This window comes from Drosophila miranda, chromosome XR (genome assembly GCF_003369915.1).
Source record: "Drosophila miranda strain MSH22 chromosome XR, D.miranda_PacBio2.1, whole genome shotgun sequence".
Classification (NCBI taxonomy): domain Eukaryota; kingdom Metazoa; phylum Arthropoda; class Insecta; order Diptera; family Drosophilidae; genus Drosophila; species Drosophila miranda.
This window is the reverse complement of record NC_046674.1, coordinates 24855041-24879143: the sequence shown is the minus strand read 5'-3', so window position 1 is coordinate 24879143 and position 24103 is coordinate 24855041. Positions and strand designations below refer to the sequence as shown.

The 24103-nt window shown below is 44.4% G+C and overlaps 7 protein-coding genes across 9 annotated transcripts; 3 read left to right on the top strand and 4 right to left on the bottom strand.

The window, feature by feature from the left end:
* The first annotated feature begins 2286 nt into the window (after positions 1-2286).
* Positions 2287-5603, top strand: LOC108151412 (endoplasmic reticulum-Golgi intermediate compartment protein 3). Its single transcript, XM_017280001.2, has 5 exons — positions 2287-2488; positions 2566-2917; positions 2980-3317; positions 5090-5294; positions 5362-5603. The coding sequence occupies exons 1-5, from the start codon at positions 2401-2403 to the stop codon at positions 5495-5497; spliced, it is 1119 nt and encodes a 372-aa protein (XP_017135490.1). The 5' UTR covers positions 2287-2400; the 3' UTR covers positions 5498-5603.
* On the bottom strand, positions 3345-4027 carry LOC108151413 (reactive oxygen species modulator 1). Its single transcript, XM_017280002.2, has 2 exons — positions 3698-4027; positions 3345-3594 (listed from the first exon to the last, which is right to left on the bottom strand). The coding sequence occupies exons 1-2, from the start codon at positions 3826-3828 to the stop codon at positions 3486-3488; spliced, it is 240 nt and encodes a 79-aa protein (XP_017135491.1). The 5' UTR covers positions 3829-4027; the 3' UTR covers positions 3345-3485.
* Positions 5589-7340, bottom strand: LOC108151410 (U4/U6 small nuclear ribonucleoprotein Prp31). The gene is made up of 3 exons (XM_017279999.2): positions 7141-7340; positions 6014-7084; positions 5589-5956 (listed from the first exon to the last, which is right to left on the bottom strand). The coding sequence occupies exons 1-3, from the start codon at positions 7237-7239 to the stop codon at positions 5621-5623; spliced, it is 1506 nt and encodes a 501-aa protein (XP_017135488.1). The 5' UTR covers positions 7240-7340; the 3' UTR covers positions 5589-5620.
* A 648-nt stretch (positions 7341-7988) lies between these two features.
* On the top strand, positions 7989-13274 carry LOC108151407 (probable DNA mismatch repair protein Msh6). Its single transcript, XM_017279995.2, has 5 exons — positions 7989-8990; positions 9060-9389; positions 9454-11061; positions 11145-11630; positions 11697-13274. Exons 1-5 carry the CDS (start codon positions 7989-7991, stop codon positions 11838-11840), a joined length of 3570 nt encoding a protein of 1189 aa, XP_017135484.1. The 3' UTR covers positions 11841-13274.
* Positions 13275-14440: 1166 nt separating this feature from the next.
* Positions 14441-19896, bottom strand: LOC108151409 (glycoprotein 3-alpha-L-fucosyltransferase A). Of its 3 annotated transcripts, none has more exons than XM_017279996.2 (5): positions 19611-19896; positions 16523-16720; positions 15675-16448; positions 15402-15585; positions 14441-15330 (listed from the first exon to the last, which is right to left on the bottom strand). In XM_017279996.2, exons 2-5 carry the CDS (start codon positions 16606-16608, stop codon positions 14815-14817), a joined length of 1560 nt encoding a protein of 519 aa, XP_017135485.1. In that variant the 5' UTR covers positions 16609-16720; positions 19611-19896; the 3' UTR covers positions 14441-14814. The 3 variants fall into 3 exon arrangements, with proteins under 3 accessions (XP_017135485.1, XP_017135486.1, XP_017135487.1); XM_017279997.2 differs by lacking the exon at positions 19611-19896 and adding an exon at positions 18121-18502; XM_017279998.2 differs by lacking the exon at positions 19611-19896 and adding an exon at positions 16843-17010.
* Positions 19897-20403: 507 nt separating this feature from the next.
* Positions 20404-22637, bottom strand: LOC108151411 (peroxisomal biogenesis factor 3). The gene is made up of 2 exons (XM_017280000.2): positions 22258-22637; positions 20404-22115 (listed from the first exon to the last, which is right to left on the bottom strand). The coding sequence occupies exon 2, from the start codon at positions 22005-22007 to the stop codon at positions 20847-20849; it is 1161 nt and encodes a 386-aa protein (XP_017135489.1). The 5' UTR covers positions 22008-22115; positions 22258-22637; the 3' UTR covers positions 20404-20846.
* Positions 22638-23068: 431 nt separating this feature from the next.
* Positions 23069-24087, top strand: LOC108152497 (pyroglutamyl-peptidase 1). Its single transcript, XM_017281872.2, has 2 exons — positions 23069-23374; positions 23440-24087. Exons 1-2 carry the CDS (start codon positions 23081-23083, stop codon positions 23923-23925), a joined length of 780 nt encoding a protein of 259 aa, XP_017137361.1. The 5' UTR covers positions 23069-23080; the 3' UTR covers positions 23926-24087.
* The last annotated feature ends 16 nt before the right edge of the window (positions 24088-24103 follow it).

The window sequence follows — 24103 nt, the reverse complement described above, 5'->3', positions numbered from 1 at the left end:
ATGGCCATGCCATGCCATGAGACAGTCACATTTAAAACGACTCTAAGGTTATGAACTTTTCACAAAGAAAACCAAGAAAAATATGAAAGGATCTCAACATATCGGGTTCCATGAATGACAGAGAACATTATCCGCTCCGGATTCGTTTACCTATGGATACTCTTATTCGACTGGTGACCCCACGCGACCCCAGCCCAACCCAACCCAATCAATCTGCAAAGTTAAAAAGAAATTACCACTGCTAATCTTTGTCATCTGCCGGCGTGCCTGATTTGTGATTACCTGTTCAGGCGAGAGCTTTTGTGTCAACCGATTGGGAGAGAGAGAGTGAGCGTGCCAGCCACATGGACGCAACGCTAATTAGCAATTACACAACCTCGCGGTATGTTCTACATCTATCTTTTGGGTGGGTTTTGGGCCTTGGGTTTTCGGCTTTGGGCTTGGCTTGGCTCCAGTCAGTCAAGCGGGAAGCCATTCGGTGATTTATATTTAAGCGAAAACTTTTAACTCTAACCAAAATCCCCTTGGCCATCCCGACGGACTCCCATTTGTGTTGTTGCTTAGCTTTGGTTACGTTATGTTGGCTGCGGCGCACAACCCCTAAAAGCTAAGCATTAGCTGCGTGGGCTGTCGAAACTTGTGGTTTCTTTCAATTAACCTTTCATCTATTTAACATGCATTATAAAATTAGACGCGCTCTCTTGGACCACAGCAGCAGGAGCAGCAATGCTCGTAGAAGGATTAGAGCGAAAATTTGGGGTGTTTGGGGTTGGTCTGGCCCTAATGTATGCAAAACCGCAGCCTCAAGACATGACATTGTTCTTGGTAGCGGAACGGGGGTGGGCGTGGAGTGGGCGTTGGCGTTGGCGTTGGCGAAACGAAGGCCGCTAGCTCTGTTGATTATTTCCGAGCCACCACAGCGTATGCTTAACGACCAAACGAAAACAGCCAGACACAAAGCAGTGCTTGAAAAGTCTTTAACTTCATATATTTTACGGAAACAAAACTAATGTACAATTACTTGGTATATGGACATTTCCGCCAAAATGTCCACCAAGCCAAAAAACATTCAAAATCAATAAACACCGATTTCCGTATACTTTTGTCCATGTAATAGTTTCCAAATATATTGAAAGTTTTGACTAATATTACTAATTTACATATACATACATTCATTAACTTTGATTTTCAATATTTTTGTATTTTTTTTTTGCTTAGTCATTTTTTTCCTTACTGTTATCTCCAATAAGAAAGATAGTTCTTGATAAAAGTTTTTCCTCAAAGTCGCTCTTGCGTATTGAACAATCTAAACAAAAAATCATACCAAATTGGCCCAATCTCGGTTAACGGTATATTATTAAGCCGGGAACGTATGGCAAGTTATGTAACACTAAATTATTTAATTTTGTACAGATAGTTCCATCCAATTCCCAGGGTTGTGCAATGCCTATGTATATAATATTGATAATAAAATTATCACTAGTGTTTCTTTTCTAAATAAATTTGTATTGTTTATTGAGTCTTAAGAAACGTAACTCTTGTACTATTAGGAGAGTAATAGTTAGTTTTATATATAAATATATAGTAGCTAAATAATGTAACTTTTGTATAATTCCAGTAAATAATTGATTGAATTTCTCATTAGTCAGAAAAGCGGGAAATTCAAACACTTTTTGCCATTCACAATGTGCTGAACTGTTTTCAACGATCTGGCAGCACTGCAGAGTCTCTCTTCGTGGAGGGACTTTTCATCGCAACAATATCTTTTTTGTTTAAACCGTGTTTTAGACACAATTCATTAAAAGAGAGTTCTTCAAATTAGCATATCTTATAGGAAATTGATTCATTTATAGGCTAAAACTATGTGTTCAGGACTGAGACTCCCCATTAGCTAGTAATATTCAACCGAATATCAAAATCGGGGAATATGATTTCCGATCATGGACGGAGAGCGGATAACGCATTGACGACCGTTGAATATTAGAATACACTCCAAGCAGTTCAGGTGAAAGAATATGATGATTCTTGAAAAATATTAGCGCAGCTTAGGTGAAAGATATCTTGTTAATTTGTTTTTTGAGGTAAGGAAAATGATGAATATACATGGAACATTTACGACCAGTTTTAATTTCCGCGGTTCAACTCCAGTTACTCAGCTGTTTAAATAGAGGGCGTTTAGTGGGATAAGTACGTTTTCTTCTTCGGTATATTCACGGTATATTTCGGTATATTCTGAGGGCCAGTCGGTATATAAATCCGCCGTCACTAAATAGACGTGGCGCTGTCATTCACCCGCGTTTCCCCCGCGGCCCCACAAACGAACAGCACCGCCGCTACAAAATCATGTAAATCCCTTTGTTTACCTTTTAGATCGTTTTAACATTCGTTTTTGTGCACAAAATGAAGTTCGCTGACGTATTGCGTCGCCTAGACGCGTACCCCCGCACTTTGGACGATTTCAGCGTGCGGACAGTGGGCGGCGCCGCTGGTAAGTGTTTTTCAAACATCAACTTGGTGTCGGAAGAAGCATAACACAACCAACCGGCACGGTATTGTTTCGTTCAGTGACTATCATTAGTACCAGCATCATAAGCCTGCTGATCTTCCTCGAGTTTCTAAGCTACATGCAGCCCGCCTTGAACGAGGAGCTGTTTGTGGACACCACAAGAGGGCACAAATTGCGCATCAATTTGGACGTCACCCTGCACAACTTGGCCTGCAATTATATATCTCTGGATGCGATGGACTCGTCTGGCGACACACACTTGCGGGTGGACCACGATATTTTCAAGCATAGGCTCAACCTGAAGGGTGAGCCGCTCAAAGAGACGCCAATTAAGGAAATTGTGGCCGTCTCGCCGCCGAACAAGAATGTCACCTGCGGTAGCTGCTACGGGGCCGAGCACAACGCCACGCAGTAAGTAAAGAAATCACCAAAATGACTCACTGCTGAACTAATTTCAAACGAATTTTTGCTAGCTGCTGCAACACATGCGAGGATGTTCTGGATGCCTACCGCCTGCACAAGTGGAACGTCCAAGTAGACAAGATCGAACAGTGCAAGGGCAAGTACAAACGCACCGATGAGGACGCCTTCAAAGAGGGCTGCCGCATACAGGGACACCTTGAGGTGAATCGAATGGCGGGAAGCTTCCATTTTGCGCCCGGCAAGAGCTTCTCTATACGCCAGTTCCACATACATGACTTCCAATTTAGCAATGTTAAGCTCTCCCACACAATCAACCATTTGTCCTTTGGCGAAAAGATTGAGTTTGCCAAGACGCATCCCCTGGATGGTCTGCGGGTGGACGTTGCAGGTGAGTTGAGTACACATCGGGAGGGTTAATTTTAAATCTCTATTGCAATAACTTAACGTAATTTAAACAAGGCTTGAATAATGATTAGTTTATGTGTCAATAGTCTAAAACTTTGCCAAAAATGCCAGCAGAAGCAGAGGCTGCTGCTCCCAAGGGGCTGCTGTGGGCTCAACAGCGTATTCCTGTACCAATAGCCATGAAAGTGCCAAAAGTTCCGCCGCCCTGTATCATCACTTTGCCCACATTGTTGATAAGCTCCCGTCCACGCAGTCCGTATCTGCAAAAGCGAGTTTCAGTCGTTAGTTAGCCGGCATAATTACATAACAAAGTATCTGAGCTTGCGTCACTTTCCACGGTGGATCGTTCAAAAGCCAACTTACCGGAGGGCCGAGAAGCCACCGAACAGTGCTCCACTGGCCATGCCGACGCAGAAGCCAATGATAAAGCCGCTCTTCATCTTATCAAAGCATGTGGGTCCCTTCTGGGAGAAGGAGCTCGAGGGCAACGGCATGCCGTATTCTGTTTATTGTCCGTATTTGCGTTTTGTTTGCGAGGAAATCAAAGCCGCAAGCGTCGCTTCTTCGATTCGTATTTTAAAAACGCGCTGAATTTCCCAACAATCCGTATATTTTCGTTATATTTTGATTTATTCGGATTCGACTGGTGTGTCTGTGAACGTCCGTATGTGTGTTCGTGTGAGCTGTCAAATGGGGCAAGGGCTGCCACGTTGTTTACTAGCGCTGCCACTGAAATATCTCTCGTACAGTTTCAGTGTTGCCAGAATTTCAGAGTCAATACAAGCTAGATTTGAAAGAAATAAGCGATAACTGAAAAAAGTCGTCAAATTCAATATATTTTATTTTTAATTACATGTAAATTTTTTGATGGCAAATTGTAGTTTTGGCAACATTTGTCATTTCTACGCAAGCAACATCTATAAAATTTGAAACATGGTACCAATTTTTTTTTTTTGAATTGAATATACTGGATGGTGTGTATGAGTAGAATACTTAATCAAACTTATAACTATAAGCAAAGTCTTTTTTGCGGTGCCGATTTGAAAATATTTAAAATTTCAAAGGTTTTTTATTCGTGTCGATTCAATGGCTGTACCTGAAGATATATCGAGCCAAAGTTGAAGTTTTTTTACCCTTTGCAAAGTCTCTTTAATTTTTCTATTTATATGCCCGATACTCAAAGAGTAGAAGGAAGCGTTTCCGACCCCATAAAGTATAAAAATATGTACATATATTCTTGATCAGCATCAATAGCCGAGTCGATATACATAGCTATGTCTGTCCGTCTTGATGAGCGCAAAGATCTGAAAGACTACAAGAGCTATGTGTATTTCAAAATTTCGCCCTGCTCCCACAAAAGAACGAAAATCTGTGACATCCACTGTTTTAGTAATATGAATCACAGAGAATGACCGCATCTACCAGATTGCCGATCTGGATCAGATCGGATCATTATATAGCCAGAATGAAATATCAATTTTCCGTGGCTACGCCGCCCCCTTCTATTCTCTCTCTCTTGCTCTTCTTCGTGCAGTGTGCGACCCTAGCGGAGGGAAGCGAGATAGCAAGACAGAGACAGAGACAGAGACAGATGTAGCGGAAAAATGGGAACAGAAAACATTTTAAAATTTGAATCAAATAGGTCATTCGGTGGGATGGGGTTAATCGAAGATAGATATGGCCTGAAATATGCTAATATGAGAGCGCTGTACAGTTCCGAAACGACTAACTGTGTACCTACTCTATTTTTTCCAGAAACCAAAAGCGAAATGTTCAATTATTATTTAAAAATTGTACCTACACTATATATGCGCCAGAGCGATGGCCAGCCGATATACACAAATCAGTTCTCCGTCACGCGATATCGCAAGGATCTAACAGACCGCGAACGGGGAATGCCGGGCATATTCTTCAGCTATGAACTGTCGCCGTTGATGGTCAAATATGCAGAAAAACACAAGTCAGTCAACTAACATAGCATTGATCTTAAAGCGTCAAATATTCATTTGGTGAATTTCTATTTCCAGCTCCTTTGGCCACTTTGCGACAAACTGTTGCTCCATTATTGGCGGCGTCTTCACCGTGGCCGGCATTTTGGCTGTGCTGCTGAACAACTCCTGGGAAGCAATACAACGCAAGCTGGACGTGGGCAAACTGAGCTAACAACAACTAGAATCTCCTTTACAGCTTTATTGCAGCTTTACAACGCCTATCTCATTTTAAGCCCGACAAATCTATAATTAAAAGTGCTTCATTTGATAGAAAGAAAAATAAGATGTTATTCTTTTAAGTTGTTCGATTTCCAACAGATAGAAAACCGGAGGTATTCGAAAAGTATTTGGCGTTGGCCTCCGTTTGTGATCGTTCGGCCGCCTGCGGGTTCACAATCTCCAGACCCTGCAGCGGCGTAAAGGCCACACTAGAGGCCGTGCCAGAGATTTGACGCTTGACTGTTGTGTTGCCGCCATAGACCTGCTGCTTCTGCAGGTTTTTGTGCAGGGTCTTGCTGATGCGCACCTTAGTCTTTTCATCCACCTGGGGCAGGCGTATACGGCCAGTTCCAGTCTTTCCAATTGTGCCACGGGAGTAGCCCAAGTCGCCCTGGTAGGCATCCTCTTCGATCTGTAATATGAAAATAAAGGTTACATCAACTCCAAATGATTCTCGGAATCCACCTACATCACCAAAATTCATGCGGTTCGCCTGCTTCCGGAACTCAGTTAGGGCATACCGCTCCTTCATCTTGCGCACGCGTTTTCCTCCACGCTTCTTCTTGCTTCCCTCGATGGGCTTCGGCAGCGGCTTGATGAACTTCACCGGCGGTGGCTCCTGCAGCTTGTCGAGCTTCTTTTCAATTTCCTCTTTGAACCGCAAGCCAATCTCGCCATGAACGCTCTCGTGACAGGCGTCAACACGAGCGGCCAGCACGGCTTTGGCAGCCACCAACCTAGCCGCCTTGCGTCGTAAATCCGGAGCCGTGTCCTGGACAATCTGCGAGTAATAAACATACCCAGTATGCGGCAGCATCTGCGTCTGTGAGAAGCCCGAAAGGGTTTTCCTTTGTGAGCCCAGGACCTGAACATTGCAGGCCGGCATCTTGGAGATCTTGGTGAGCCCGCCAGCGATTCCCAACAGTTTGGCTGCCGTGGAGGCACCGATTATCATGGAAAGATTTGGGGCTATGAAGGTCATGCGACTCTCAACGTATTCATAAATTTTGGACTTGAAGTTGTTTAGCTCAATGGCCATCTCACAGGCCTCATCAATTTTGGCCTTCTCCGCCGGCGTGAGCATGGTTCCTTGTGTCGTGGATGCTGTTACAGACACAATCATAATCGTGGCTTGCGTGAGTATGACCTGCAGCATCTCGTTGCTTTTCACCTGGTCCAGGTCATTGCCCAGCTCCTTGACCGCAAGCACATACTCAATTTCCCCGACGATCAGCGAGTCTAGTTCTGGGAAGCGTTTCTGATACTTCTCTTTGGTGAATTTGTGCACGATGGAGATCTCATTATCGATGTCCACGGCAATGGCATTGGCCTCCACAATCAGACAGTATTCCGGGTCGGACTCCACGCTGCCCAACATTTCGGCGGCGGTCCGCTGGCGACTGGCGTAGTGCTCGATCTGCTGGAGTGTGTCCTGCAAACGCTTCGAGTCGCGTAACTTGCACAGCTCGCGCACCGACTGCACTGTGACATCCACGTCCATCAAATTCGGAACCGGCTTCAAAAGTTTTTCCGCCAATTCCTGTGGGAGATACAAATTTAAAACTTGCACATTTGGGGCATTTTACTTATCCCTACATTTTCATCGTCGGCATTCCCCATTTCAGTATCATCCTCATCCTGATCATTGTCGTTGTCCTCCTCGAGGTCAGCCAGTAGTTCGTCAGCTAGCGACATTTTATTTTCTTACAAAATTACTTGAATTCGTGAAACTTTATTTATTTCTGCGTCCTACACGGCAAAAATCGTAATGTTACCAGTCAGCTGTGTTTTGCGCAGTGTGGCAACGCCTTCCTGTCATCTGGATCAGAGCTGCCAACTTGTTATCAGGAAAAAAGAGTTTCTAACTTGAAGAACACGAAAAAAAGCTGAACATTTTCCAAAAACAACAACAAAAAATGGGCAAATAATGGTGTTAACAAATTTGAATTAAAATTATATTTAATGTGTATTGTATAGAATTTTCATAAACTCATCCAGCTCTGTGGGGATAGCTTCTGATTTGCATTCGTACAACATGGTCGTACCAATCATGCTAGGTATGTATGTGGCACTTCGTAGTAAAAACAGCAAAAATGTTAACCCCTTTTTTGAATTTAGAAATTATTTGGTAAACTAGAGGTGGTATTGATGAACCGGCCACATTTTCGCTCTTTTTATGTAACCGGTGGCAGTATTAAAAATGCTGAAAAAAGTCCAAAAAATGTCTAAAAAATCAAGAACTCCCGCTTCCCTCAAATATTTCCCGCATTGTGTCTGAAAAAAGCCAGATCTTACGGGAAAAAGCGAAATCGGCAGCACTGGCTGGATCCACATTCGCACATTTGTGTGTCCATCTGGTAGCGCCACGCAGATTTTGGCGCATATTCTTGGCGTCTGCGAATTTACCGGGAACAGGGTTCTATCATTTCGAAGCTGGCAGCAGGATGTCTAAGAAGCTGAATACGAGTGTGGGCGGAACGCCCACAAACACCTTGTTTAACTATTTCACCAAGTCACCAGCCGTCGACAAAAAAAAGCTTGTGCCCAGCGTAAAGGCGGAGTCAACGCCTACTCACAGAACGGACTCAGAAAAGGAAAATCTCAACAATGGCAAGAACCTGGAAGTGAAGAAGGAGACCGAGACCAAGCCTTCGGCAAAGAGGAAGCTGCCAATTTCAACTCCGTCGGATGAGGAGGAGCTTGGTGGTCGGCGCAAAAGAAAACGCATCGTTCTACCCGAGTCGGAGAGCGAAGATGAGATGGAGGAGACCAAATCCGAAGACGACTTTTCCGGCGATGAGTCTGACTATGAACCGGACGGAAAGGATGATGCTGCCAGTGAGGAAAGCGAGAGTGGCGACGATGAGGGCGAAGAGCCTATGGATGACGAAGAATCGGAAGACGATCCCACGCCCAAAAAATCCCGCAACAAGGACAAAAACCACAATAATAACAACAATGAGCCGGTGGGCCAAAAGGTTAAACTGGCTGAAGGCTCCACATTCCAGGAGAAGCTAAAAAACATCCAGAGCAATGTGAAGCAGGACGCGGCCTACGATGAGATAGTGACCACTTCATCGAGCCTCGATGAGCCTGTGGTGTGGCCTCATCAGAAGCTCGAGTTCTTGCAGCCGGACAAGATTAAGGACAAGGAGGGCAGGCGCCCAGACCATCCGGACTACGATAAGAGCACCCTGCATGTGCCCGAAAAGTTCCTCAACATTCTGTCGCCTGGCGTGCGACAGTGGTGGGTTCTGAAGTCAAACAACTTTGACTGCGTCATGTTCTTTAAAGTGGGAAAATTCTATGAGCTGTACCATGGGGATGCCGATGTGGGTGTCAATGAGCTGGGATTTACCTATATGCGTGGCGAGTTTGCTCACTCTGGTTTCCCGGAGATATCCTTTGACAAAATGTCCACAATCCTGATAGATAGGGGCTACAAGGTAAGCATCTTTGGTGGATCCTCGGATCCAAATTGGTATTATTTTTATGTAATCTTCTGCCATCCGCAGGTGGCTCGAGTGGAGCAAACGGAAACGCCCGACATGGTGGCAGAAAGATGCAAGCGCATTAAGTCCACCAAGTTCGACAAGGTCGTGGCCCGTGAGATCTGTCAGATCACGAATCGGGGAACTCAGGTTTTCGGGTCGCAGTGTAAAATCGGTCCCAATCATCAGCCCAACTACATGTTGGCCCTGGTGGAGCAAGACGAGGGGACGTGGAGCAGGTTTGGCATTTGCTTTATAGACACATCCATCGGGGACTTTCACCTGGGCGAGTTCGAAGACGATAAGAACTGCTCTCGATTGCTCACGCTGCTCTCCCATCACATGCCTGTGCTCGTAAGTCCTGCACAGACGCCTACCATTCGATCATCTGAAATAACATTGAATCCTACCATTTTAGCTTCTCAGCGAGAAATCAGCCCTCAGCTTGCGCACTCAACAGGTGGTACGCACCGTGCTCGGAGGAATACTGAGGGAGCAACTGCCTAGCAATGGAGCTCATGTCTGCAACGCTGAGAAGACTCTAAAGCTGTTGGCCGAGCGATACTATGCCGGAAACGGATCCGAGGACAACTGGCCGTTGGTCCTGCGCACTATGCAGTCCGATTCGGATCACTTGGGTCTCACGCCCTCCGACAACTACAAGCTGGCATTGAAGGCTCTGGGTCAGTGCGTCTATTTCATCAACAAGTGTTTGCTGGAGCCGAAAGTACTGCCCATGGCTCGTTACCAGATGTATGTGCCGCCCGATCAGCTGGCAGAGGCCAAGCCAGCTGTGGTCTCCGCCCTGAGACGCTCTCACATGGTCCTCGATGCAACAACTCTGTCAAACTTAAGGATCATCGGCGAAGAACACACCCTGCAGTCCACCTTGGACCATTGCTGCACCAAGTTCGGGAAGCGGCTGCTGCACCACTGGCTCTGTGCCCCCAGCTGCGATATAGAGATACTAAAGGAGAGACAGGCAGCCATTGGAGAGCTGTTGCGGCTGCCCAGTGAGCTGCAGGAGATGCGGGCATTGCTGGCTCCCATGCCGGACTTTGAGCGTAATTTAGCGCAAATCCATCTGTTCGGCAACAAGCAGGTCAAACAGACCGGTCACCCAGACTCCCGGGCCATACTCTTCGAGGAGAAGATTTACAACAAACAGAAGCTAGTGGGCTTTATGGCAGTTCTCAAGGGATTCAATGCTCTGACCAAGCTACCTCTGATGTTCCAGCAATGTGAGACCCCTCTGATCAAGAGAATAACTCAGTTGACTACTTCGGGGGGATCCTTTCCCGACCTCAGCGAAGAGCTGAGATACTTTGCCACTGCCTTCGACCATGATGCAGCTGCCAAGACGGGAGTAATTGCGCCTCAGCCCGGAATGGATGCAGAGTATGATGTAGTCATGGATCGGATAGAAGAGATTGAGAAACGGCTCAAGACCTACCTTGTGGAGCAGGAGCGTCACTTTGGCTGCCGTGTTACCTACTTTGGCTCCGATAAGAAGCGGTACCAGTTGGATGTTCCCGAGTCGCATGCCCACAAGGCCAACAAATCGTACGCCCTGGAAGGTCAGACCAAGGGAAAGAAGCCCTCGCGTCGCTACACCACCGCAGAGACCAAGGGTCTGCTCAAGGACATGCAGCAAGCAGAAGATGCCAAGAACGTCGTGCTTAAGGACCTAGCCCGTCGCCTCTTCGAGAAGTTCTCCAATCATTATGAGCAGTGGAAGCAGTGCATCGACTGTGTCGCCAATCTGGATGTGTTGGGCTCCCTGGCAGAGTACGCCAGGCAACAGATGATCATCTGCGTACCAGAGCTGGTCTCTGGAGTAGATCAGCCGTTCATCGAACTGCAGGAGGGCTATCATCCCTGTGTGAATACCTCCACCTATATTCCCAATGGCCTGGAATTGGGTACCAAAACGGAAGCCCCCCTATCCCTGCTCACTGGACCCAATATGGGAGGCAAGAGCACCTTGATGAGGGAACTGGGTCTACTGGTGATCATGGCACAGATTGTAAGTGTCTCTCAGCCTTTCGGATGGGATGGGAGCCGCATCTAATAACAATTGATTGTGATTACGTGTATTTCTTCTTTCAGGGCGCTCACATACCAGCAGCCAGCTGTCGTCTCTCCTTGGTGGATAGAATTTTCACGCGGCTGGGCGCTCAAGATGATATTTTGGCCGGGCACAGTACGTTCTTGGTGGAGCTGAACGAGACTTCTCTCATACTGAAGCATGCCACATGCCATTCCCTGGTGCTGCTCGATGAGTTGGGCAGGGGCACGGCCACATACGATGGCACAGCCATTGCCGCTTCTGTGGTCAATTTCCTAGCCAATCTCAAGTGTCGCACCCTCTTTTCCACCCACTACCACAATCTAATCGATTACTTCCACAACGACCAGAGGGTCACCCTCGGGCACATGGCTTGCATGGTGGAAAATGAGGATACCACAGATCCCACTCAGGAAACGGTTACGTTCCTCTACAAGTACACGGCCGGTGCTTGTCCCAAGTCGTACGGCTTCAATGCGGCCAAATTGGCTGGCATGCCCCAGGGCATTATAAAGCGGGCCTTTGAGGTGGGTAGTACTGTTTGTCCTCTCAAATGAAAATGCATCTGATCCTTTGTGTCCTTTTATTCGCAGCTCTCCAAGAAAGTGGAGGCCATTGCCCTGCAACGCAAGATTACGGCAAAGATAGTAGCCTCGTCGGGAGAGAAGGACTTCAAGCAGCAGAAACTACATGCGTTGAAGGACCTACTACAGCAGTTGAAAATGTGCCATGTCTAAGTAACATTTGGATTATAGCAGAAGTACGAGTTATATGCGGAACTCCTTAAATCTGTTCGTATTGATTTCGTTTAAAAATGTTACAACTGATCTTTTTTTTTTTGTATTTGGCTTCAATTACTTTTCGTATATATTCCCAAAAAAAACCATTGAAGGTTATGCGTTGCTTTTGAATCCATTTGTTCAGTATTTTATAATCTAAGGAAAATGTGAATCGTTTGAGTACAAGTACTATTCTGAACTCCTTAAACTTGCTCAAATTTATTCGGTTTAAAAATGTTCTAATTTTTTATTTTTTTTTTTATTTGGCTTCAATTACTTTTCGTATATATTCCCAAAAAAAGCCATTGAAGGTTATGCGTTGCTTTTGAATCCATTTGTTCAGTATTTTATAATCTAAGGAAAATGTGAATCGTTTGAGTACAAGTACTATTCTGAACTCCTTAAACTTGCTCAAATTTATTCGGTTTAAAAATGTTATAATTTTTTATTTTTTTTTTATTTGGCTTCAATTACTTTTCGTATATATTCCCAAAAAAAGCCATTGAAGGTTATGCGTTGCTTTTGAATCCATTTGTTCAGTATTTTATAATCTAAGGAAAATGTGAATCGTTTGAGTACAAGTACTATTCTGAACTTCTTAAACTTGCTCAAATTTATTCGGTTTAAAAATGTTATAATTTTTTATTTTTTTTTTATTTGGCTTCAATTACTTTTCGTATATATTCCCAAAAAAAGCCATTGAAGGTTATGCGTTGCTTTTGAATCCATTTGTTCAGTATTTTATAATCTAAGGAAAATGTGAATCGTTTGAGTACAAGTACTATTCTGAACTTCTTAAACTTGCTCAAATTTATTCGGTTTAAAAATGTTCTAATTTTTTATTTTTTTTTTATTTGGCTTCAATTACTTTTCGTATATATTCCCAAAAAAAGCCATTGAAGGTTATGCGTTGCTTTTGAATCCATTTGTTCAGTATTTTATGATCTAAGGAAAATGTGAATCGTTTGAGTACAAGTACTATTCTGAACTCCTTAAACTTGCTCAAATTTATTCGGTTTAAAAATGTTCTAATTTTTCATTTTTTTTTTATTTGGCTTCAATTACTTTTCGTATATATTCCCAAAAAAAGCCATTGAAGGTTATGCGTTGCTTTTGAATCCATTTGTTCAGTATTTTATAATCTAAGGAAAATGTGAATCGTTTGAGTACAAGTACTATTCTGAACTCCTTAAACTTGCTCAAATTTATTCGGTTTAAAAATGTTCTAATTTTTTATTTTTTTTTTTATTTGGCTTCAATTACTTTTCGTATATATTCCCAAAAAAAGCCATTGAAGGTTATGCGTTGCTTTTGAATCCATTTGTTCAGTATTTTATAATCTAAGGAAAATGTGAATCGTTTGAGTACAAGTACTATTCTGAACTCCTTAAACTTGCTCAAATTTATTCGGTTTAAAAATGTTCTAATTTTTCATTTTTTTTTTATTTGGCTTCAATTACTTTTCGTATATATTCCCAAAAAAAGCCATTGAAGGTTATGCGTTGCTTTTGAATCCATTTTTCCAGTATTTTATAATCTAAGAGGAACTTGAATCGATTGAAATATGTGTTCCATGTGAGGGGGAAATTCCACTAAATTTTATAATTTGTCCTACCATCAGTTGTTTATTATATCCGTCCCAAGATATTCCTTGTTCCAAATTGAAGCTTGAAATAATAAAGTTGTCTACCACAATCTTTTGTGATTGTTAAATACAATTATCATTGTTAATTTGTAATTTTTTTTTTATTTATTATTAATTTTTGTATCACAGTAAAAATTAAAAATTTAATAAGTTCACAATCAAAATACACACAGACAGATGATATTATTCCATACTTATAAATTAAATGTTATACAATAAATATAAATATTGCTAAAAGTGTAGAAAAACAAAAAAAAAAATCGCTTGTATACAGAACAGAAATCATATACAATATGTAAATTGATATTGTGTGAAAAATAGGAATGGTGATTGTATTTGTATTTGTATTAGTTCAGATATGGCTTTTGGCCAAGGACTTGCTTGTGCGAATCGGTCCTAAAATAGTTAATTGGTTAGCTAACAGGCTGGGAAACCTGGCCGAGTAGCTCCACTGCGACTAACGGTCCAACCAAGAGACAATCTAGACAATCTAATATGTAAGCTGCAAACTCATAGAACATATATGTAAATTCAAGAAGTGCTCTCACTTCACACGCAACGTACTCGTATTTTAGGGCTATCCATCCGTCCATCCACCAGTTGTTTGCTTGCCAAAAATGCTTACAAAAAGATCTAATTCACTTACAAAGCTATTTAGCTGATGGCTCTTTCCCATTCCCACTGCAGTTAGGCTAGTAAATACTCGTACATACATGTGTGGGTCAATCTACGGATAAAAACTTCATTCAACTCGCTTGTATCCCTTTGTCTCCCGTCTTTCGCCCTTCGTCTTTCATCTCGTTATGCTCTATATTGGACTTGCTGGTAGTTTAAACAACTATATAATATATAATCTATGCATGTACTGGTGGTATATCCACGTATAACTAATCTAAGTTTCTAGGTTCTCTTATGTTTTTGTTTTTTTTTTTTTGTTTGTTGTATTGTATATGTTACACCGATCTGCCGGGGGATCTTTTAGTCTATGGGCTAGTTTGAATACTCTGCTCTGCTGCTCCGCTGCTACGCTTTTTGATTTCCTCATGCAACGCTAGTGCTAGTTTCGAGGTCTCGTTCACTTACGGCTAGCTACAAAAAAACATTCACCTAAAACGCCGACAAAAAGGAAGCAATTCTTTACACATTCTTTAGTGGATAGTGATAGTTATAGTGATAGTGGGTAGTGATAACTACAAAACAACAACAAATCAAAGCTACACACTGATATTAAAATAGAAGTTGGATCTACGCAATGCCAAGGCCCACTATCTGGACCGACTCAAGCACTCAATCGTCGCTGATCACGTCCTTGCGCGCCTTGAAGTTCCTCCATGAGCCGTTGGTGCAAACGCCCGCGCCACGCCACCAGTCGTTGAGGTCGCCGTACCAGCGCGGCTTGCGCAGCTGCTCCTCGTTGTGGAGCGTGGCGCAGACCCGGCACCAGTAGTACGTGTTGATAAACTCACCCGTGCCCTTCCACTTGAAGTACGAGTTGTAGAGTTCGTCGTCCCCGTCGAGAATACGCAGGTATTCGGCCAACTCCTTGGGCGAGGCAAACTCATCCACGTGTATGTATGAGCGACGCGGGGCACTCACCTCGTAATCCTCCGGGCGGGCACCCATCACGATTGGCAGCACCCGCCGGTTGAGGGCATTCACAAAGAATTTCTCCGTGATGTAGTCCTTGCAGTTGGAGTTTTCGAATGCCAGGTAGAACTTGTAATCGTTGTCGAGTATCTCGAAGCATTTGTCTGCCGTGCTACGCGAGCACTTGAAGTTGCCGCAGGCACCATATATGTCCACCTGTTGGGACAAGCCACAAAGGACAAGGATAGTAAGTATCTTCACGAGATCCTATCGAATCCCATATCTACCTCGATGTGTTTTTGCAGCTCGTGGGCATACTGGAGGCGCCCATTCCTGGCGCCACAATTGGAAACGAACCAGGCCACCTTCTTCGTTTTGTTGACGGCGTAGTTGTGATCCTGCTCCTGCTGCTGGACTTTGGTGTCGTAGTACTGCCACTTCTCATAGGGCGCTACGATGGTGCTGTCACGTCTGCTCGTAAAATAAAAAAGAAACAAACCAAGAAGCGTATAAGTCTCAGAAAGAACAGAATCAGTGTCTAAAGAGTAGGTAGGTGTCACCTGTAGGTGGCCGTCCAGTTGATGGCATCGGGTGCCTTGACATTCTGCGTGTGATAGGGGCACTCCAGATAGTAGAGCATGCTGACCTGCTTGGCATTGCTGGGACGGCGTATTGCCGTGGGAATGTAGTGGTCTTTGTATAGGATCATGTCGGCCGTACTGGCAAACTCCCGATTGGCAGTCAGCTCGCATGTATCCACCGGACACTTGGCTCTCAGGAAGACATCGCGCCCCTTCTTCACATTCCACGGACCCAGGCCGTTGTAGAGGAGGATGGTTTTCAGCTTGCCACTGGCCTTGATTTGCTCGTAGTTGTGCGGCACGTACATCAGCTGGTTGACAATGCGGTCGCTGTGCGAATCCTGATGCGGCAGCAGCTTGGGTGCGTACCGCTTGCGTGCCCGCCGATTGCTGTAGGTCTTGGCCGGGCGTGGATGGTATTCACCATTGCGGAAGAACCAGAGCTTGGCTGTGGTCGGCTCCGGCTCCAGTTCCGGCTCCAGATGTCGGTCGGCGTCTATATCCTCCTCCTCTATATCCTCCGTCTGCTGACCCTCCAACGCTAAAGCCTCTGCTCCTGCTGCTTTCGAGGGCGAAGTGGCGACTATAGGCCTATCGGCTGGAGTGGAGCTAGATGTCTCAGGCCGTTTGCTGAGCTCCTCGGACCCGGCGAGGTCCGCGTCCGGTGAGGGGAATTGTTGCACCTTCTGCTGGTGTTGCTGAGTGGTCAGCGGGGCTGTTCGGGGACTGCGGGTTTTCCATATCTCGTTTTCCCTGGGGGATAGATTGTGTTATTGCGATTCGTGTTTAGATTGGGGCTAACGATGGGTATCGTATCCATTACTCACTTGAGATTGAAACCAAATATGAGCAGGAGAGCGCAGATCAGTGTGAAATAAAAATACTTTTTCAGTGATATTTTTGGTCGTCGCATGGTGAATTATGTACACTTCTACTTCTCCTTGGAATGGGCTCGGACCGCAGGTTGGAGGCCGATGAACCGACGTCAGTTGCGTCTTCCACCTTCAGCTACCTTTGTCATTTCGCTGTGCGAAAAGCAAAAGCAAATATTGAATTAAACACTCTTCGACTCTTTATCCAATCCTCCAGCCCCTCTGCACAACAACAGCAATAACAATAACAACGACAACAATGTGGTACTAATTACTCATGTTAATTATCTCAGACTCGATCCACTCTGCTCTAGTTGTGGCTCTGACTCTGACTCTGGCTCTGGCTCTGACTCTGGTTCTACTCCATTACTCTCTACATAGAGTCCCATCCGTGCTGTTTGCTTGCTTAGACTCGCACCGAAAACTGTTTCGACCCAGCGATCGTGCGGCAGTACGAGTACTCACGCGTCCATAAACTGGCCTGTGCAATTATATTGTGATACTCGTATGCGGACACAATTCTCCAGGGGATGTGGATTTATTTTATAGTTCGAGCCGTTTAGTCTGATACGATCTGATGCAATCTGATGCGATCTGTCGTTAAAGCGCAGCCTAACGAATCCATTCGATTCAAATGGTCGCCATTAGTTCCATTTCGCGTGGCATATTCCGGTCAGCCCTTTCTGTCCCACGTCTAAGAGGATGAGGCTGTCAAACGCAATCAATAAGTGCTCGGTATTCAGAATTCTTTAAACTGAATTGTGTACTTCATATTTGCCCTGCCTAAATATCGAAACAGATGGCTATCTGACTGGCTGGTGGATCGAGAGACTGTGAATCGTTTGTTTTCCACTCATTCGAGTTGTCTCGCCTCGAGAGCTGTGCCACATCGAGCAGCGGGGCGTATACGTAATAAAAACGAAAGAAGAGGCGGAACCAGCAGTGATTGTTGGATGGGTGCTTGGGTGGATGCCGGAAGGCAGAGTACGGCAATGAATGAAGTCAAAGCAGGCTACTTACAGCAGCTTTTATGAGTTTGGTTGTAAAGGGCGGCTAATTACGGGTGTGGGAAGAAGTAGGACCGGGATAGATGCAGCTTCATTTGTGGACACAAACAGGGTCTTATCCCAGGCAGCCCCACTAAGTGTCCATCCGTCTATCACATATCATTTATGGCACTATTTTGCATCATGTACGAGTCGTCTCTGTCTCTGTGTGTGTGTTTTTTTGCCTCTTGCTCTATCCGTATGCTTGTGTAGTGTGTGTGTGTGTGTGTGTGTGTGTGTTCTTCTGCCTGCGGTTGCAACATCATTTAAGGATTGAGGTTCCGGGTTGGACGGTGCGCTACTTTGGTAGCTATGCAAATAAACTAGGGGCGAAATATTGGGGTTGGCACTGCACTTAAGTTGACTTCCCCATTCCGCAGTTTAGCCCCACCCCCTACTTCATTTGGGTCTTGACTATCGCATTTTGACGTTTTTGACAGGCAACCAGAGTAGAAACAGACAGACAGACGGAATAGAGGAAGCAGTTTGCATGAAAAATATACTTACACTCAGTCAGTCTTTTTGCAAAAGTAGGACTCCAATAGAGCACAGACTATCTATGGACTGATGGGATTGACTGTGGCTAATGTAGCCTCTTCGGTATGGTATTCTTTACCAGGAATTCGAATGCATCTGTCCACGATGTTTCACCGCTTTTCACACAATCACTTCGAGATCACAGTATTTTTAATTATTATGATACATATCGTACGACATCGTGCTAGTAATACTAGTGTTCATGTTCCTAAGCAAAGACTCTGGCGAAACTAACCAGTTTTTTTACAGCTCTGGTCTATTTATTGCATTCAGGCTAATTCTCAACCAACATGTGGGATACGTTTTGAATACGTTTTCCCTATCAGTAGAGAAGACAGGCAAGACATTTTTAGGAATTTAGTTGAAAGTCGATAAGCTGAAAATACATGATAAACTACCAGTCGTGACGAAGTGAATCGAGGCACACGTGCCGCAACACTATTTTTCCCGGTACTCATTCCGTTTATAAGGAATATTATGATTTATGTAACTTATATAATATATATGTATTCGTGCACTGCTCTCCTCTATTCTCTTGCCAACCAGTAACAAAAATTATATACTACACCAAATTTTCTTTAGCTCTTATAAGAGTAGTTTCTGAGATCTTGGTCACAAGCAAGATCCACATGTTAGTACCCAGAGGAAAACACTTGCGGTCTACAGTTAATCGTCAGTCTTTCAAAGACATTGCGCAACCCAGCCAATTAAACGATTTCTATACCTAAACTTTTCTAGACGCAACTTTGACAACCCTTCCTCCTGCTTTCGGGCTACGTTCCTAATTAAAATGCTCACATCTAGTAGGGTGCGGGAGGCGTGACTGTGCCTACTGTCAAGGCACTTGATCTATGACTTTAGTGTGCCAATACGCCTATGTTATGTATATATAGGAGGACACAAACAGTGGCTGCTATAAGGGAAGGCTCTCAGCATAGGGGGAGGACCCATGCCCAGCACTTGACTTGCATGCATTGTTGTCCATGGATATCATATCCCGCAGACGTTACCCGGGAAATGTCATTTCATTGTTGTCTTCACTCTACACGTTTTGCCCCACCAAGAGCTCTTAGTCGAGGTTAGATTGGGTTAAACCGGCGGCCCTTTTGAAGGAGGTCATAGATTGGTGGAGCTCCTGGCGAGCCCCACTATTTCTTTGCGGTCGCCTCTACTCATAAAATGTTTATATTTATACTGTCGCACCGTCACAGGAGCAGAATGAGGAGCGGGCGGGGAGTCCTGCGAAGCACGTCCCATCCGGCCGTGTTTCCACCCCGCGCCAGGCCATGCCGCGCTTTACGCACGCAGCCTGTCTGTCTGTCTGGCAGCCTGACTGTCTGCCCTGTGCGTTATGTCTGTCCCGCTCTCCATGCATGTATGTACATGTGATATGTGTGTGTTTGGTCTGCGTGCCGTGTATCGTGTGTCTTTCTTGGAACGCAGTTGGCGAGTGCACTTACACAATTGAATCGAAGTTGTTGTTCCTGGTATCGCCACTGCTCCACTGCTGCTGCCTTAAACTCCTGCTCTTCCGATGGCTTTGCTAATTCGAACACATTTTTCAGTCTTTGTCATATTTGCACTTTCAAAATTTATGCTCCCCAAATTGTTGTTTCAGGATTTTGTTAAATCTTTTTTCCACACATACGAATGTATTGTATGTCCATACATACATATGTAAATAGTATCTATGAGGCGCAGAGGGCTGTCCTTTGCCTTTTCACGTAACTTTTGCAACTGCGCTGCCTGCCCACCCAAAGTGTAGCTGCGGCGCTGGCATCGGCATCGGCTGAGCTACGCTACCGTTGCTTTTCACCAGACAGCTGGCACCCGGGGAGAGAGAGCGAGAGAGTACGAGAGTAAGAGCGAGAGAGTCATAGTTTTCGCATGCAGTTATCATGCAGCTGTTTAAACATCTAGTTGTGCGACAAATTATTCTGCTTATTTATATTTGTTTAAAACTCGGGAACTGCGCCTAAAAGATGCTTCAAAAGTTTATTCCTTTACCAAATTGACAAGTATTTTTGTACGTATTGCATTCTGCGCAGGCTCCGCTCTATTACCATTTCACAGCTGTCCTGTCCGGGGCACCGGGCTTCTTATCAACATTCCCAGGGCGGGTTTCTTTCAGCACCACCCACCCCCTTTGGTGGTGCATGAGAAATGTCCTATCTGTGGTTCTCGTGCCGGCAATAGTTCCATCTCTCACTTATGTTTTTTGTTTTGTTTCTTTATTTTGTTTCAATTTTTCCATTTATTTGAAATGCCAAAGATCCCTAGTCAGATCTCACTTTCCTCTTTTATTGTTGTATACATTATTACAATTTCCGTTTATTTTAAAAGGCCTTTCAGTTGCTCGCTTTGTGGGTCCCCGTTTCCACGTCAACTTTATCAAAGGATTCCACAATTCGGGAACTTCTTATCGCTACCTTACACACAAGGTTCTGATTAAATATTTTTAAGAGTTAGACTAAATACGGAATTTGGGACGACAGCATACTCTTACAAACAGGCTTCTGAAAGTATGTTAATGCTCATCTTAAAATTAAACAGGTATACTCGTACATACATATATGTATGCATGAATATAGGTAACCTTACTATACTCATATGTACATAGGGTTACAATTGTCTTATGGCCATGCTCAAAACAGATCCATACATATGGGTGTTTGTCTATGTGTGATTGTCGTAGCTTAGGCAGAACTGAAGGTCTCGTAGACATTAGCCCCCAACGTCTTGGACTTCTCCGCCACCAAGTAAAATGAGAGCAGCTGCGTGGGTAAGTTGGTAGACCGCGCCGAACTGTCATAGACCCCCGAAGTAATCCCACTGATGATTGGTATCAGCTTGGCCATGGCCATCAAAACCGTGTTGATGTTCAGCAAGTTGTTATTATCGACCGCTAGGCTGCTGGGAAGGGAGTTACTGCTGGAGCTCTGATTGAACTGCTGGGACTGCTGCGTCTCCGCTTGCTTCTGCACTTTTGCGGTGGGCAGATGCTGCAGAGTCTCGCCAAGGGACTCGGCAATGACATCGCAGGCCAGCACAAAGCCTCGGGTTACATTATGCGTACACACGCCAATGGCATCCTCACTCTCCAGAAGATCCAGCGTCTCATTGTACATCTGCTCGAGCAACGGCGAGAAGCTGGAACTTCGAGAAGGCAGCAGGTACTTCGTCATCTTGGAGTTTGGATCTCGGCGAGTGTCCGCATTTATGGCCATTTGCAGAGACCAAAACAGCTGCTCCAGGTCGTTGAGGGAGAGCTGACGTGAGAGGGGCATCGACGACTTTACCACTGCGATTACCTGAGTCCGAATATACCGAACGAGATCTCTGATACCGTCCTCTGTGATGAAGTGACGGATCAGCGAGAGATACTGCTGCTTAAGCTCGTCAGTGATTCGTGTCTGCTCCGTCGTGATGTCGCGGTAAATGTATCCTCCTAAGAGATTCAGTTGCACTCTGAGGGCAATCACCAACATAGACGAGGCGTAGACGAACGTGGCCAGGCGGGTAAACGCCACGACCTTCATCTCTTCCCACAGTTCTACCTTGTTTTCTGGATTCCGACGCAGCTGCTCGAGCAGCTCGTCCGTGCTGCACTCCCTCAACACAGCGTCACACATCTCCTCGCCTAGGCCCAGAATCACTTGGTTGCAAGTCTTTTCCGTCGACTCGAAGTGATGCGTGCGCCGAGTCCGCTCGAACATCTCACGCACCTGTTTCGCGTGCATCTCCACAAGCTTCCGTTGGGCGTACCGTGCCGCACAGTAGGCGCCACCCACCAGCACTCCGGTCACGATAAACTTCCGGCGGTGGCGTGACAAGAAGTCCTGCAGGCGTGACAGCATGTTTGTGATTGGAATTGGGCTTTTGTTAACTGTTCGATTGCGTCTTCTCCGACCTAGCTAGTGCGTGTGAAAAGCGCCAACTGCTCGTACTACTTTCTCGTCCGCCGGCTGCAGCTCCAAAAGAGACATGTTCAAAATTAATAAATGTTTAATGTACAAAGTTCATTTGTGTGAGTTAGTTAAGCCCTAACGACGGCGCTGCCGTGGTGCCGTTATTAGTCGCACAGATTAGATTAGCCGAATTACTTACAAAATTCTGCTAGATCGCTGTGCCCTGGTTGCTGGCTCTTGCCCGCTTTCTATTGATTCGATTGTGAGTTTCGTTGTTGGTGCATTAGCACGGATTTTTATTTGGAATGTACGTAAATAAATTTTTGATGTTAATGTGTTTGGTTTGTGGTGTTGGGTTAATCGTTGTAATCGTTATTTTCTGTTCACCATCCAGAAATTATATTTGTCTTTTTTTATATTCGGTTTAGTGTTACTAGCTAGCTTGGACCCTCAGCCATGAACATATAATTTTAACCGATTAATCAATAAATTTTCTGCAAGATTGGACAGTTTTAAGTGCTTCCTTTTATTTGATTGTTTATATAGTAAGGTACAAACAAAAAATCAAAACTTGGAATGTACGTAAATATATTTGTTGTGACCGCGGATTCGATAAAATATACCGTCTTACCCTTAAAAATATACCGGCTTAATCGTTCTCTATCCGTGATCGGAAATCATATTTCTCGATTTTGATATTCGACTTAATATTACTTGCTAACTAGAATCCTCACCCCTGAATACATACTTTTATTCGATTAATGAATAAATTTTATATAAGTCTGGCTAATTCCTCATTTTATTGGACTGTTTATAAAATCAAGTTAACCAAAAAAGGTCATCAAACTTATGCATTATTTTTACATAGTAACTACACATATGCATCGGTGTATTAGCACAGCGAGGTGAGTCCATTACGCGTCTCATTTTTAGTATTTTTTCAATATCAAAGAAAATTGCAAGGTGTATGACGTAGAGAGGGATCGAAATTTCTAACACTTTTATCTTTCATGACCTCATGAATGTTCGTTCACTCACGATTTTCTATTGTTTACATATCAACAGAAGAAGAATATATATGTATTTACATTATTGTACATACGATGTCGTCGTCGGAACGAAAACTAATTATTGTGTCTGGTTTCGGACCATTTATTGGACATGAGGAAATCAATGCCAGTTGGGAGGCTGTGAAGCTGCTGCCGGAGCTGCTCATCCACAATGGCATTGAATATGACTTGGAGAAGCGTCTGGTCTCCGTCGAGTACGGAGCAGTGGATGAGGCGTGTGCAGAGATATGGAGCCGCCAGCCAGAGGCAAATATATATTTGTAAACCCTAGATCTTTCACGTGCGATATTGACGTCATTTATTCAACACAGATGGTCATACATGTAGGAGTATCGGGTATAGCTAAATGCGTTTATGTGGAGAAGCTGGCCTATAACCACAAGTTCCTACGGCCAGACAATTCCGGACAGTATTTGTCCAACGGCAGTTGTGTCCTCCCGCACAATGGCAAGGCAAATGTTCTGCGTTGCGGCCTTGACGTTGATAAGATTGTAGAGGCTGTAAATGCAACATGCGAGGCGTGTGTGGCCCCCGCAATTCCGAACAACAGTCATGAGTCTTTAGGTGCCACGAGGGCTTCCAAAAATGTGGGCAATTTTCTCTGCGGCTACATATATCTGAAATCTCTTGACGTGGACTCAAAGCGGAGTTTGTTCGTGCATGTCCCTCCTAAAAATAAACCATTTAGTACCGACCAAACGGCAGATATTGTTTTGAAAATCATCGAACAATGTGTGCAACAGGTGGCCGCTTCTGAATGCACAAATTTAGTTCCAGTTAATGATATTTACCATTAACTTTCTATAGAAAAGATCCATAGATCTATAGAAAAGGAGACTTTTACGAATTACTCTTTTTTAATGCCTTATCTCTTTAGGATCATGTGACGAAGCAGGAAGTTTAACGATATGCAGACAATACAACTCCGAAAATAAATCCATATGTTCCCATTACATTAATTCAACAATAATTTAT